At 54.1% G+C, this 14131-nt stretch overlaps 1 protein-coding gene across 1 annotated transcript in view; it reads right to left on the minus strand.

Moving 5' to 3' along the window:
• The window catches only part of DNAH14 (dynein axonemal heavy chain 14), a 174992-nt gene that overhangs the window by 54816 nt on the left and 106045 nt on the right, over window positions 1-14131 (minus strand). Inside the window, exons 48-55 of the mRNA XM_045859402.1 lie at window positions 12837-12974; window positions 10895-11062; window positions 9789-9959; window positions 7579-7746; window positions 6752-6844; window positions 5185-5382; window positions 2182-2343; window positions 214-405 (exon numbers count right to left, since the gene is read on the minus strand). Coding sequence (XP_045715358.1) covers window positions 214-405; window positions 2182-2343; window positions 5185-5382; window positions 6752-6844; window positions 7579-7746; window positions 9789-9959; window positions 10895-11062; window positions 12837-12974 — 1290 coding nt within the window. The remainder of the gene's footprint in view (window positions 1-213; window positions 406-2181; window positions 2344-5184; window positions 5383-6751; window positions 6845-7578; window positions 7747-9788; window positions 9960-10894; window positions 11063-12836; window positions 12975-14131) is intronic.

Genomic DNA, 14131 nt, shown 5'->3' on the forward strand with positions numbered 1-14131 from the left:
TCTTTGAAATAAGGCGAATTGAAATAAGGCAAAAGAGATGGGATATCGACCAAGAGTCAAGATAAACACCCGACTTATTTCATGATTTCACCTACAGCTGCCTGTTTTCGTCCACCTGGGGTTCATAGCCATTCAGAGATATGATACTGTCCGATTCTGCTAGCGCATTGACACCTTCCCTCGGATTAGTTCCCTTTGAGAAGTTGTATTTACCCCTCTGTTCTCTAAGTCCACCTTCTCCCTTAAGAAAGAGTTGGCTACCAGGAGCAGGGCTTCCTCCGACCACTTCTCGTACCAGTCGATGGTGCAGGCGCAGATCATGGAGGGGTACGCCCGGCAGTTCTGGCGCAGGTGAGGCCCCGTAGGACTCATTATCATGAAGATATGCAGATTTTTTAATATTCTCTGAGAACGAATGGAAATAGAAGTTGTTAAAATGCAACCCACTGCTCTGAAAAAGTCCTCGTTCCAATTCTTTCCCCTGCAGACTGGAGGCCACCCTGCTGTGCACTGAGTGCCAGCCACCACCAGAGGGCAGCGACAGTTCCCGCAGGGCCCCCTGGGGGTCGCAGCCAGGCCCTGCCCAGTGCGACCCCACCCTCTCGGCAGGGACTGTGCAGGGGAGACACCGGACTCCAGAACATCCCGCCTGTAAGCCAGCCCTCGTGAGGGGGTCTGGTGCTAGGGTTCTGCTCAGTGGGGGCCCTTGTATCAGATGGTGGTGCGTCTGAGCATGTACCCTTTCCTCTGGGGCGGGCGCGTTTAAGACCCACAGACACCCGAGGGGAGAAGTGGTCAGATGCATCTGGGTGAAAGACACAGGGAGACAGACCGGGGTTGTGGGCGGAGCGCCGGGGAAGTTTCAATAAACTCCGCAGCTGAGGGGCTGCAGGGGAAGCTTGGAGCTCACGCAGTTTCGCGGGTCCAGGCAAAGTGTCGGTCTTCCGAGCTGTGCCCACATCCTTCCCCTGACCCCCCGCCGCCCAAGCCCCCGCCGTGCTGCTGCTGTTCCCGGCCTCTTGGAAGGACTTCAAAAACCGTACAAAAGCAAATTAAACTGTTCCACGCAAATTTCATACTATGCAGAAACGTTTACACTGACAATGAAAATACCCCTTTGCTCTGCCGGTACCCGACTCCCACCGGACGTCCAAAGTTAAGTTCAAAGCGTGCCTTCACTATCTATCACCGTAAGACGCTGCAAATCATTTCACGTAATTAAAACTGACTTCTGGCTGGAGTTCCCGGCTTGTCTTTTATTTCTGGAGTGCACTACCCTCCGCATTCCAAGCCAGAACTCCTTTGTTCTTCTTCACCGGTGTCCTCTGTTGGACAAACCACCTGAGTGGCTGGCTGGCGGCCGCACGCGGGCAGGCTGGCTGCTATCCTCCCTTCCACCACCAGGCGGCCTCCTCCAACACAACTCAACACGAGCACCGGTTCCTACAGACTTGTTCTCTCTCAATGGCGGGTTCCATTTCTGGAGTTTTTTTTGTGCCTTCTTCTTGTGCCAGCTCACAAGGCATCTGCTGGAGAATGCAGGGCTGCCCAGCTCAGTTTTCAGACGACTCCGTGAGAGGTCGAATCGGGCACCAGAAATGCGCTGGCCTGTGCTGCCTCCCCAGGGGACGCTTTGGTTCGGGGAATCACATCGATCTGTCGGCTACGCCGCTGGTCGGTCATCACGCCAGAAAGACACCCGAGGCCTAGGCCCCTGGTGTGGTTCGGCCCGCTCACCGAACCGGTCCTTCCACACCCGCCCCACGCCGAGCGCCGTCTGAACACCTCCTGCTTTTTCTGGCCCGACTCTTCCATGCCCACCGCCTCCGGGCCGATTGTGGGGCTGGGATTCCGAGGGATGGAGAAATGGCTTCCTGCGCACCCGCCAGTAAGAACCTGGGTGGGAGTCTGGGCTCGGGGCGTCTCCGTGGGTCTCGTTGGGCGTCCCCGCCAGCTGGGGCCGAGTTTTCGAGCCGCGGGCAGTGAGGCCCAGTCCGTGGCTCGTCTTTGGCCTGGGACCTTGTGTGTGTGTGTGTGTGTGTGTGTGTGTGTGTGTCGGTCGTCACTGCAGCTCTCAAAACTCGTTTGCCCAAGCTGGAAACCCCGGACACGGAATTACGAACGTGGTCTACGTTTACCCAACCACGACAGGGTGATGAAGCCGACGCGCGAAAAAGGTACCTTTTGGAAGAACGAGAACAAAGCTTCTTTATTGTCCATGTAACTGGTCTGTTCGGCGACGGATCTGATCTTCAGCACGAGAGAGTCCAGCTCCTCGTTTTCGAACACGTCGGGTATTTTCCCCAGGCTGATGATGCTGTTCAAGTCCTCCAGGAGCGCCTCCTTGGGTGGAACACATATTTAAACACAAGTGAGTAAATGACCCATGCTTTCTGCTCTACACTCACCAAGCAATAGTGTTTAAGAAGAATTTAGGTTAGGTCTTTTTTTTGAAAACTAAACCTCTCAAACCCATCCAAAAAAAATTTTTTTTTCCCCTGAGGTCAAGTAGACTTCCTTCCCCGGTTCCCGGACTCAGACATCAGGGAAGCGCAGGGGTGGCAGGAGAGTCGGCCGACCCGAGCCTGCGACCCCGCAACCCCGCGACCCCGTGACCCTGTGTCAGGCTTGAGAGGTGGGGGCGTGGAGATGACAATGAGTGAGCGGAGCGGGGTCGTTGCCGCGGGCAGTCTGCAGAAGGCCCCAGCGAACCTCCTCCCGAGCTTGCACGCTGCACACACCAGGGTTGCTTTACTTCGGCCAAGCTCGTCTCTACCAAGGGCTCCCCGTCTAAAGGCGAAGGGAACAGAGGGGAGAGCGCAATGGAAAAATCTCTACCAGAGGACTTTTTAAAGATAGGAACACTTTGGCTTTGAGAGTAAATCCAAGCTTTCTTAAAAACATAAAATACAAAGCACCTTCACCTTGTACTGATGCCTCGGGATCCCCCCCCAGGCTCCCCCGGGTTCCCGGAGCCCCAGCCCGCGGGAGGCTGGGCAGGAAGCAGGCGGGGTGGTCTCCCGCAGGGGCCAGCAGAGGTGCGGGCCAGCGCTGCCCTGTCTCACTCACGTCACGATGGAGGGTGGCCGAGCTCCTTCAGCTCCTCGCCGATTGCTACCCACCTGTTGAGAGCTGAGCTCCGTGGCTCCACGGTCCTGCTGCGTCAGCGGCATCCCTTTGGTTGGGCCAGGCAGCCCAAGGAGCTTTACACTGACGCCAGCCCCTCACGCCGGCGCTCGCCCCCGACAGCAGTCCGCAGACACAAGCCCGTGGAAGTTCCTGGCGTGACTCCCCAACAGCCCTGTGGTCAACAGTCTCCCCTGCCTCCCAGGGCCTGTACGCCTTGTGGGCCCCTTAGATAAGGCCCCACGGGGTTCACCAAAGCCCCACTCTTCAGGACTGAACTGACCCATCTGACCCTAGCCCAGAGAGCCCAGAGCAAAACACACGGACCCTCGCAAAGGCGTGTGCCGCAGGTGCTGCCTCTCCCCCTATCGGCACCCCGCCTGCACCGCCCCACGTGGCCCCTCGTGGTGCGCCGTGCGCCCCCTCCGCGACCCGTGAGCAATGAGCTGCTCCGTCTCCATCTGGCTTGTGGCCTGTCGCCGAACTGCCACTCGCCATCTGGCAGCCGGTGCGCCACCTCTCACGTGCCGATTTCACAAAGTCACGGCACCGTGTTACGGAGTCACATAAAAAAGCAGCGATGTGGCCAGAAGAAACCTGGGGAGTGTGGAGAACAGACCCGACGACCTTGGAGCCCCCCCAACACGGGAGCAGAGGGGCCTGGCTCGTCTCAGCTCTGGGCCGGCAGCGGTTTTCTAACAATTGTTTCTTAAGTGGGAACGGTGTGCTCCCGGCACGGGAGGGACCACGTCTTCTGGAGGCCAGACGGGAGGCATCTGGCGGAAACCTCAGCCTGGTCAACAGCACAGGGGATGTAAAGTGGGGAAGGGAAGACTCTAGTTAACCCAGACAAGCTGCATGTGGCAGAGCACGGCGGATGTGACACGGGGCCTGGATTTACTCTCAAGACACGGCGTGAAAGGCGAGCCCAGCTCTAGACAGAGGCCGGAGGACGAGAGGGGAGTTTGAACAACACCCGTCACTGTCCCTGGGAGGGCCCCACATAATAAACAACGTCTCCTCGAAGTGTCACCACGAAGAAGCAAACAATTTAGTTTTGGCTATGAAAGGGTATAACTTATGCAAAAGAACACATTTTCTGGTCCTGGCTGGCACAGCTCAGTGGATTGAGTGCGGACTGCGAACCAAAGCGTCGCAGGTTCGATTCCCAGTCAGGGTACATGCCTGGCTTGCAGGCCATAACCCCCAGCAACTGCACATTGATGTTTCTCTCTCTCTCTGTTTCTCCCTCCCTTCCTTCTCTAAAAATAAATAAAATCTTTAAAAAAAAAAAAAACACATTTTCTGAAGGTTGGGTGATTAGCCCTTTTTGCTTGTTTATAAATAGAGTGCGTCCTTGGGGGAGCGTCCCCACTGGACGGTGAAGTCCAGGGGCCGGAGGAGAGAACCTCAGCCGGCAGGGTGCAGGGGGTGCAGCGTGCTCAGACGGCGCCAGCGGGACGTGACGCAGCTGACTTCCTCTACTGCACGGGCGGCAAACACCAGGCCCTCGGGCCGAACCCGGCCCTCCACCTTGTTCTATCTGCCCCGGCACCTTGTTTCTACCCGGCGACAGCCCCGAGCTCCTTGCCCCTCGTTAAGGAGGAGTTACATTTACATAGCCCTAATGTTACATTCGGCCCCTTGAAGGCAACCTCGAGGCTGATGGGGCCCCAGTGGAAATGAGCCTGACGCCCCTGCTAACACAGACAGACCACCGCCAACTGCCCAACTAACGGCGGGGATCGGCCAGGGAAAGGGGGAACCAGAGAGACACCAAAAATGCCGCCGTGCGACGCTTACCCGGAACGACCCGCGTCACGATCACACGCGCACACACACGCACACACACGCACACACACGCACCCTGGGGGCTCTCTCGGGGAAGAACAGAATGATGGAAGGAGTTGACACGGCAGGTTAGCAGGGCTGTGGATAAATACTTCCTTTCCACGTGTTGCATGGGGGGGGGCGCTATTTAAAGACCACACTGGAGCCAACGGGGGAGGCGGAGAGCACTTGCCTGGTCTGGGTTTACGTGGGCAGCCGGGTACTTGCCTGGTCGAGGGTCACGTTGGAGACCATCAGAGCAGTGGGGCTCCCGTCCAGCCCCGCCTGGACGAACACCTTTTTGAAGTCCTCTCTGAACTCCACGTAGGCGTAGCTGTGCGACACCGGCATCTGGTACACCTTGTGCTCCGCCAGGTGGCAGGCCAGGGTCGCGCAGGCCTCCTTCCCGCACCCGTCGATCCCGACCTGTGGGGGGAAGAGAAACCCGGCAGGTGTGTCCTGTGTGTGCACTGGGGCCTCTCAATGCCGCCGGGTTTCCCGCCGGTGGGGGGGGTGCCAGAGCTCCAGGCAGCAGAAACACCTTAGGCTGTGTTTGAACTTCTGGTGGGGGTGTGTTAAACAGAGTGTTTTGTCAGAGTCTCCTGAAGCACAGACCTTCACTGGAGAGAAACCTGGGAAAAGAGCTTATAACCGGCCCGTGTGTCACCGTCAGTATTCGATCCTTCACTGGTAAGCATTTGGACAGGCCTTTTCCCACGTATTCGGGGCAGCAAACAGTTAAGTGCTTTTGGTCATGACGACAAAGTATTGCCTTTTTGAAACAGCTGTACTGAAATACAGTTCACAGACCACATCTGTGTTAAGCGTACAACTCAACGGTTCCTCTAGGGACGACACTTTCTATTTTATTTTATCCATCTACCCCGGAGTCACACACTAACTGGATTCCAGTAAAATACGGGAAGCTTTCCTGAACAGAGTCCCATTTCTTCCCTCCTCTGTTGTGCTGGTTATTACTGTACATACTAAACCTTTGTTACAATCCTAACAACAGCTTTGTAATTACTGTTCTATGCAACCGTTTTCGGAAGTGGCCAGGAGAACCATAATGTACGTCTCACTGTCTGGTCTGGGACAGGCAGGCACAACCCCACCCCCCATAACACGGCCACGTCACATCCCCTGGATGCAGGAGACTTGGTCAGTGTGACCGACGGCCTGGCAATGACTTTGTATCGTCTAGCTGGGCTTGGCCGCCTCAGAAACAGGGGAACAGTCCTGGACGGGGTGAGAACGGCCAGCAGATGGAGGGATGGGACAGACGTGTGGTGGCCGACGGAGGGTCAGGGACACTCCCCCTCGCCGGCTTGGGAGGGGTGGGAGGGGCCACGAGCAAGCGAGGAGCACAGGCCGAGCCCTGGAAAAATGCACGGAAACAGACAGAAAGGGTCGCTTCAACAAATGCTCCTACGTTAGTGAGTCACCTAATTGGCCAAGTAGGTCGGATTTCATGTAGTTTTCTGAAAGCTTTTCTCCCTTCAGGTATTTGGGGATTTTCCAAGGATTTAGCTCCCACCTGTTTTCATGACAAGCGCAACCTTGTGCACAGACTCAGGTTCCCCCATCAGGCACGCACATCGCCCAGCACAGAGAGAGCACGTTCACGCTCGGGGTGTGCCGGAGGTGGTGCCCGAGCCACCCCTCGGCTTCCACGCTTCCTAACCGGGAAGTCCGCACAGACCAAGTGTCTGCGAGCCCAGGGGGGTCTATCAGATCCCGTCAGCTTCCACGGGACGAGTTTAGAGACTCGGGGGACGGGTGCTGGGAGGCTCACCAGCAGCATGTGGCTCCCGGACTGCCGCAGGACCCGCGCGGCCCGCACGATGTGCTCCACGGCCTCCTTGAAGAACACCATGGACTGAGAGATCTGGGGGGAGACACGGGGCAGGTGAGCCGGCCGCGGGCACACAGCGCGTTCATCACGGCGTTGCACAGGAGGACGCAGAGACGAGGGTCCCTGTCCCGGGCGCCCAGGCCCGGAGAGCTGGCTTGCACTCCCTGGGAATGAACTGGCGCAGGGAGGACGGTCCCCACACCGGCGTCAGGCAAACAGGACTGGGGGTGGCCGGGGGGGGGGGGGCGCGGGGCACACGGGAGGAGACCAAGGGGGACAGCGGCACCGGCTGCCGCTCGGTTGCTGGGTCTTGGGGTGGAACGAGGGGTGGGAGGAGGGGTCTCAGGACGTGGGTTCGTGGTGCGTGGGGTTTCGGTGGTGCCCCTGTCCCGACACGTCCCTGCCCACGGCAACAGGGAAGGTGTGAGTGAGTCCCGTCTACCTCGCTCCTGCCTGGTGGTGCCCCAGACCCTAGGCCTCCCTCTCTCGCGTGTACGAGTTTCCTAATTCCACCAACTCGAGCCATTCAATTCCCTCCAGCCTCAGCTGCGTCCCAAGTATTTAAAATGTTACCCTATTCAATGAAACGAAGTAAGATGAAGTAGCATAAAACTATATTCCTAATGGCCTGCTTTAAAATATGAGGGCACCTCCCCCGCCGAACTCTCTCCCTTAAACACACACTTGATTTTATATACATGTATAGGTGCCTGTATGAATAAATGTGTATGCATATACGGCGTTTCTCATGTTTTACATGTTTTTACCTCCAAAGACGCCGAACTCAGCTTCATCTGGAACTCGTGCAGAACCTTGGCTAGTTTGTCATAGTCGCTGGTGTTCTGGTAGGTCTTCTTTCTGTGAGACTTGTTGACATCCAAGAAATCCACAAACACGGCTGAGTCGTTCATCAGTGATTCTTGGGTCCACTGAATCTGTTGTGAGATAAAAATGCAACGGTACCTGTCGGAAGCACAACTCTGCCTTTCAGAACTAAAGGAACACACCTGTGCCAGGGAAGCTCTGGCCCCCCAGAGCTAGACCTCGGGGCCTCTCGACCTGCTCTGTGCCCCGGACCTTCGGGTGGTGAAACGTGTGGACTTCTCAGAATAACACTTGCAAACGCACACAGCAAAAATACAAAGGTTGCAAAGGAGACGAAATCCACTGAAATGCAGTTCTATCTAAGGGCTCTTTGAGGGTCCACGGGTCCCATGTTAGGAACCCCTGTTGTGGAAAAAACATTTTGAGGTCTCGCCGACAATCTGAGAACAAGAAGACTGCCCATCGTGGTCAATCACCGCTGCAGACCTGCAGGCTCCCCCCGTGCTCTCCCGGCCCCTCGGAGTACTTGCCTGTCCCGCACACCGGGGGCACGGGCTACCTCCTCTTCCAAGTCTGACTGCTCCCCTCTCCCCTGAAGCCAGGCGGACAGGATCGAGTTTCCTTCCTGTGTGGCACCGCCGTGGCGTGCGCTCGGGTCTGTCACGGCGCGTACAGAAACACACGAGGCACGCCTGCCAGGCCGTGAGGTGCTCGGAGGCAGGGCCCACACCGGTTCCGGGCAGGTGTCTAGGCACATCCTCAGGTCTTGTGGCCAGGGCTCTCTCTCCTCCCCAGGGCTCTCTCTCCTCCCTGTCCTCATCAACACGTTATTTGTTGATGTATTGATGGTGGCTGTTCTGACAGGTGTGAGGTGGTATCTCATTGTGGTTTTGATTTGCGTGTCTCTGATGATTAGTGAGGATGAGCATCTTTTCACATGTCTGTTGGCCATCTGTGTGTCCTCTTTGGAGAAATGTCTTTTCATGTCCCTGCCCATTTTTTGGTCAAATTGCTTGTTTTTTTGTTTTTTTGTTATTGTGTTTCTTATATATTTTGGATATCAACCCCTTATGAGATCTATCATTTGAGAATCTATTCTCCCATTCAGCAGGTTGTCTTTTTATTTCATCGAAGGTTTCTTACACGACATCGTGCTCCCTGATCTCAAACTCTACTACAAAGCTGCAACGATCAAAACGGCATGGCGCCGGCACCAGAACAGACACACGGATCAATGGAACGGAAGGAGAGCCCAGAAACAGACCTGCTTTTTGTGGTCAGCTAATCTATGACGAGGGAGGTAAAAACAGGCACTGGGGTAATGACAGCCTCTCTGCTTTTTCAGTGCCTCTCGCAGACCACACGCGAGGATAAACCTAAAGTGGGTCGGAGATGGAAACGCGAGGCCTGAAACCAGATGACGCCCAGGAGATGACTCGGGAAGCAAACTATCTGACGTCAGCATCACTCAGAGTGACACCTTTGCGGACACGTCCCTTTGAGCAAGGGACACAAAAGCAGAAATAAACAAGAGGAAGCCTTCCACAAAACCAACAGTTACAACCCTTTTGCCATCCATCGGTTTACCGAAACCCTGGCTTTTGGGGCCTGGACCAAGAGGCACTGTGGAAACTAAAGTTCAGCGACATGCTCAGCTGAAGTTCAAGGGCTGGAGAGGGATGAGGATCTTGTGGAGGTGCCCAGAGAGTGCCCACCTCTGCCCGTTCTGGAGAAAATAAACGAGCAGTTTGAGGTCCCACAGGGCCCAAGCCCCCCCGAGTGAAGGCATCAAGACCTCATCCTTTCCATCATCTCTAGTCTGTATTGACTCGTCTGCAAGTGAAAACCCCTTTCATCAATATGACAAGAATGTAGCCCTGGCTGGCGTAGCTCAGTGGATTGAGCGCGGGCTGTGAACCAAAGTGTTGCAGGTTCGATTCCCAGGTAGGGCACATGCCTGGGTTGCAGGCCATGGCCCCCAGCTACCGCACATTGATGTTTCTCTCTCTCTCTCTCTCTTTCTTCCTCCCTTCCCTGTCTAAAAAATGAGTAAAATCTTTAAAAAATTATAGAAATGTCTGCATACATTAATAAAACAATACTTTTGCCCCAGACACCATTTAAGATCATTTTTAAAATACAGGTGTACTACCTGGAAATAATTCTCAAGTTCCTTTGAAAGAAGCTGATAGAAGAGCCTTTTTTCGGTTCGTTCAATCAGGCGGTCGTGGAACACTCGGGCGGCCTCGTGAGCAAAGAGCAGGGCGGCCGTCTCCCTGCAGTTGACGACGGCCTTGTCGGCCTGCAGCAGCCCCAGGAGAAGCTGGCAGGGGTTCAAAAACAGCGCTTGTCACAACGTTAGCAGGGAGCGTGGGAGTAAAGCCTTGGTTTCTGTAGGTGTGTGTCTCCACGCAAACAGAAGCAGGCATCCAAGGTATGAACTGACGGCTTCTACCTGTGACCATTACGGGGAGATGGTTTCAGCACGCCCCGCATCCCCACCCCAGCCACCCCCAGAGCAGGAGGCCCCGCCAGGATGGGAAGCCACAAGCCCCTCGGACCTCGGGGCCGACAGGGGCGCAGCGGGTGGTGGGGACCCTGAAGTGCTTCTTGGGGTTCTGTTCCAAGATTCTTGGATTGCACTGAAAAATCCCTCATAAACCACTTCAAACATAGTATGCGCTATTTTGGGGCTAAAATGCCATAGCAAGCAGAGAAAGGTTAAACTCAGAAATCGTTCTTCTTAACATGTGCATTCAGAAAATCACGCGTGTGAGCGAAGCCAGTGGCCACACCCGCACCGTGGGCGGCGTCCCCGGGGTGGGGGGCGGGGCAGGGGGTAAAAAGCGGGGCCGGGACAGCCCCGCGCCTGGTCACGAAGTAGGCACTACAGGCTTCCGTCCTCAGAGGGTCTCAACGACATCTCAGAAACTAAGCAAAGCCAAAATCTACCCTACAGCCTTGTCACTCCCGTCCCTGTTGAGACCCCCCAGCAGGCGTTCTCTGTGTCACTGACCTCCCTGCAGGGAATTGTCCGAATGCTTCTTTAATTAACTGGCTCTCTGTGCACAAGTGTTGCACAGAGAGCAACACTAACCAATCTGAGCTTCCTTTTTTTTGTCCCTTGTAACCATTTAATACTGACAGTATCGATAAGTAAGGATGACAGAGAGAGGAAGAGAGAGAGTCAATTCGGTACAATCACATTTCCTCGACTTAAATATGAAGATAAGCTAGAGAATGCATTTGAGAGCGAACCTTAAACGTGTCTTGAAGGTTGAACATGTAGTGACACTTCGTTGGCGTCGGTAACATGCTCTCGCACATGTGGTAGTACATGGCCAGAGAACAAGATACTATTTGATCCTTACTTTTCTGAACATCAGCTGCGAAGTTATGGATGGAGAAGTAGATCCCCAAATGGGCCTGTGAAGAGACGTTGGATCATTCACTTTGCCAAAAATGTTAAGCACAGCCTGTTCCTAGCTGGATCCTACTAAAGAGGAGATGTAAGTGCTGCCACGAAGGGCACATTTTATGTCAAATGTGAGTCACTCGAGTTCGCTTTAAACAAACGGCAGACCAGTAAAAAAACATTCTAGATGTCACAAACTGGGGAACATTGCAACTGGTCCTAGGCTGCTGAATGATCGAAAGGCACGTATCCGTTCCCCGGTGACAACGCATGCCCCACCGGTGTGGGCGCCAGGTGCGCTGGGGATCCCTCCGTGTCCCTGCTCCCTGGCAGATGTCACCAGAGGAAACATACCGCGACATGATGGAATTTATTGCTTCAGTTTGGGTTGGTACACGGATATATACTTTTCTACGTCAGGTTTCTTTGAGGTGTTGATTATGGATCACCTGTGAAATTCCTAAGTGCTTTTCAAAAAAATGGTTAAAAATTAATGTGTTTTGCTGTGTTTAATGTGCCCTCACGTTTTTGTACATGTATACACAGAATTATTATACATGGTATGTAATTGTTATACCCACAATTATACATAGAATGTGCGTCCTTATTTTTTTTTAAAGATTTTATTTATTTTATTTTCTTAGAGAGGGGAAGGGAGAGAGAAAGAGAGGGAGGGAAACATCAATGTGTGGTTGCCTCTCACGTGCCCCCCACTGGGGACCTGGCCCACGACCCAGGCACGTGCCCTGACCGGGAACCGAACCTGCGATGCTTTTTCTTCTCAGTCCAGCACGCAACCCCTGAGCCACACCAGCCAGGGCTGCATCCCTATTTTTCCCTCAAAAATTTGGGCAAAAACGTACGCATCATACACAGCAAAGTATGGTAATCTTGAAATTTTATATTAGAAAGAAGAAAAGCAAGTGTTTAGTTTTGAAAAATTTAGGGCCAAACATATGGTGATGGGAGACAGTTTGACTTTGGGCGGTGGGCACCCGATGCAAGAGACAGATCACGTGTCACAGAAATGTGCACCGGAAACCTACATGACTGTATGAACCAATGCCACCCCGATACTTCTAAAAAAATAAGAATTTAACAATCCTCCATAAGATATATTTATCTAATCAAACTGGATTTCAACCTAAGCCATTTTTCTGATAAGATATTCAGGGTTTTTTTCTCTCATTACTTCTTATCCTGTAAGAAAAATGAAAAGGCTCAATCAATTCTAGCAAAAATCGGGTGTGCTTGCTAACAGATTCCTGAGCTTCACCCCACCCCCACCGATACAGTGAATCGGAATCTCAGAGAACAAACTCTTGGGATCTACATTGTAAACATTCATTAAACAAGCACTAATGTAGTCCTGGCTGGTGTAGCTCAGTGGATTGAGCGCGGGCTATGAACCAAAGTATCACAGGTTCAATTCCCAGTCAGGGCACATGCCTGGGTTGTAGGCCATGACCCCCAGCAACTGCACATTAATGTTTCTCTCTCTCTTTCTCCCTCCCTTCCCTCTCTGAAAATAAATATAAGTAAAATTTTTAAAAAACTAGCAAGCACTAATGTGTTTCTTACACACATGCTGAACTATATATATAGGTTTTGGTATTTAGAGACAAATCGTAATAATAGGCCAGAAACTAGAAAGAGAAGTACAACTCATGGTCTGAAGATAATTTTTGTTCAATAGTAGTGGTTTTAAGTTCCCACACTTCCCCCTACAGTGTGGAACTTGCTCCCCCACATGCCCCCCCGCAGAAACCGGGCCGGGCGCGTCACCTGGAAGATGGTGCACAAGGCGCTCTGTGGGGGGTGCGGCAGCACGAGGACGGAGAAGTGTTTGAGCAGGCGCGGGCTCACGTCCCTGATGCCCACCGAGGGCACGCAGGCTGCCACTAGGGACAGGTCTTGGACGTTCTGCAGAAAGAGGGACAACGGGGCCCAACTAAATGCATGCGTAGAAAGTGGAATGTGTTCCCATTCCCCCCCAAAGGGACAAGAGAGGTCAGATCTTTTTGAAGCCAAAAAGATTAAGCTTATTATTCCCTGCGAAAACAAACATTATGGTGGTCACAGAGATCTTTCTGCTTGGAAGTAAGCCCCCCCGCAAAAGGTCATTTCAAGGTATGTTCCTTCCAGGAAGCTTTCTAAATGACATCAGGAAATGGCCTATTTTCACAAGAGCGATCCCTGGAAAATCAGCAACCTGCTCCCTGGGGAGGAGTGGGGCGGGTGCCCGGGAGGATTCTGGCTGGAAGTGGGAGGCCAGGGGTGGAGTGGGAGGGGGTCTCCTGAAAGCCAGCTTTGGCCTTGGTGGAGAGTGTGCTTGGCTGCAGAGAAACAGCCACCCGGCGTCTCAGGACATCCCGGCAGCGCAGCGCTGGGTGCAGCCGCGCCCCGCCCCCCGCCCCCCCCCCCAACCCAATCCCCTCACCACAGGGTGCTCTCCACAGCCCTGCCCCTGCCCTCGGACCCAGAACCCTCAAAAAGCCTGCCCCCGCTGTGATCTTGTCACTTCAAAGAACTTCTTGGGGCCGTGCGTTCCAGCCCCTGTGTCTCGCTTCCTCTTTTTCCCTCGTCTCCTGGATGCCCCCTGCATGGGCGGCACCTCGGTTCCTGGGGCTCGGGTCCACACCCAGGTCAACGCCCGGGTCACAGGCTGACGGGGTCCGGGCTGCCGCCGCTCACCGGCCAGCGCGCGTCCTCCGGGCTCCCGGGCCCAGGTCGGCCTGAGACGTGGGACTGCGTGGTGGCGCAGCCACACAGTTTCACAGGAGGGGGACCCAGGCCCAGGAGGGTTCAGCGATAAAGTCCGTTCGGGGCCACAGGGCTCATGTATCCAAAGACAGAAAAGCACATAACGTTTAAGCCATTCTGACTCGGGCCAGTGCAACAAAAATAACTGCACAGAAATCCCTCCTTGGGGTTTTTCTTTCCGACTTCGCAATACTTCTAAAAATCCTTGACCTCTGTTCTTGAAAGTAGAAAGATGCGAGCAGTCCTACGTAGGGCTCAGCTTTTCCCAGAGGCACTGACTGTGGATGCTCTGAGCAGTTTGATTCACTGCTATTTGC

Source organism: Phyllostomus hastatus, unplaced genomic scaffold (assembly GCF_019186645.2).
Source record: "Phyllostomus hastatus isolate PE091 unplaced genomic scaffold, TTU_PhHast_1.1 phas_contig_148, whole genome shotgun sequence".
NCBI lineage: Eukaryota > Metazoa > Chordata > Mammalia > Chiroptera > Phyllostomidae > Phyllostomus > Phyllostomus hastatus.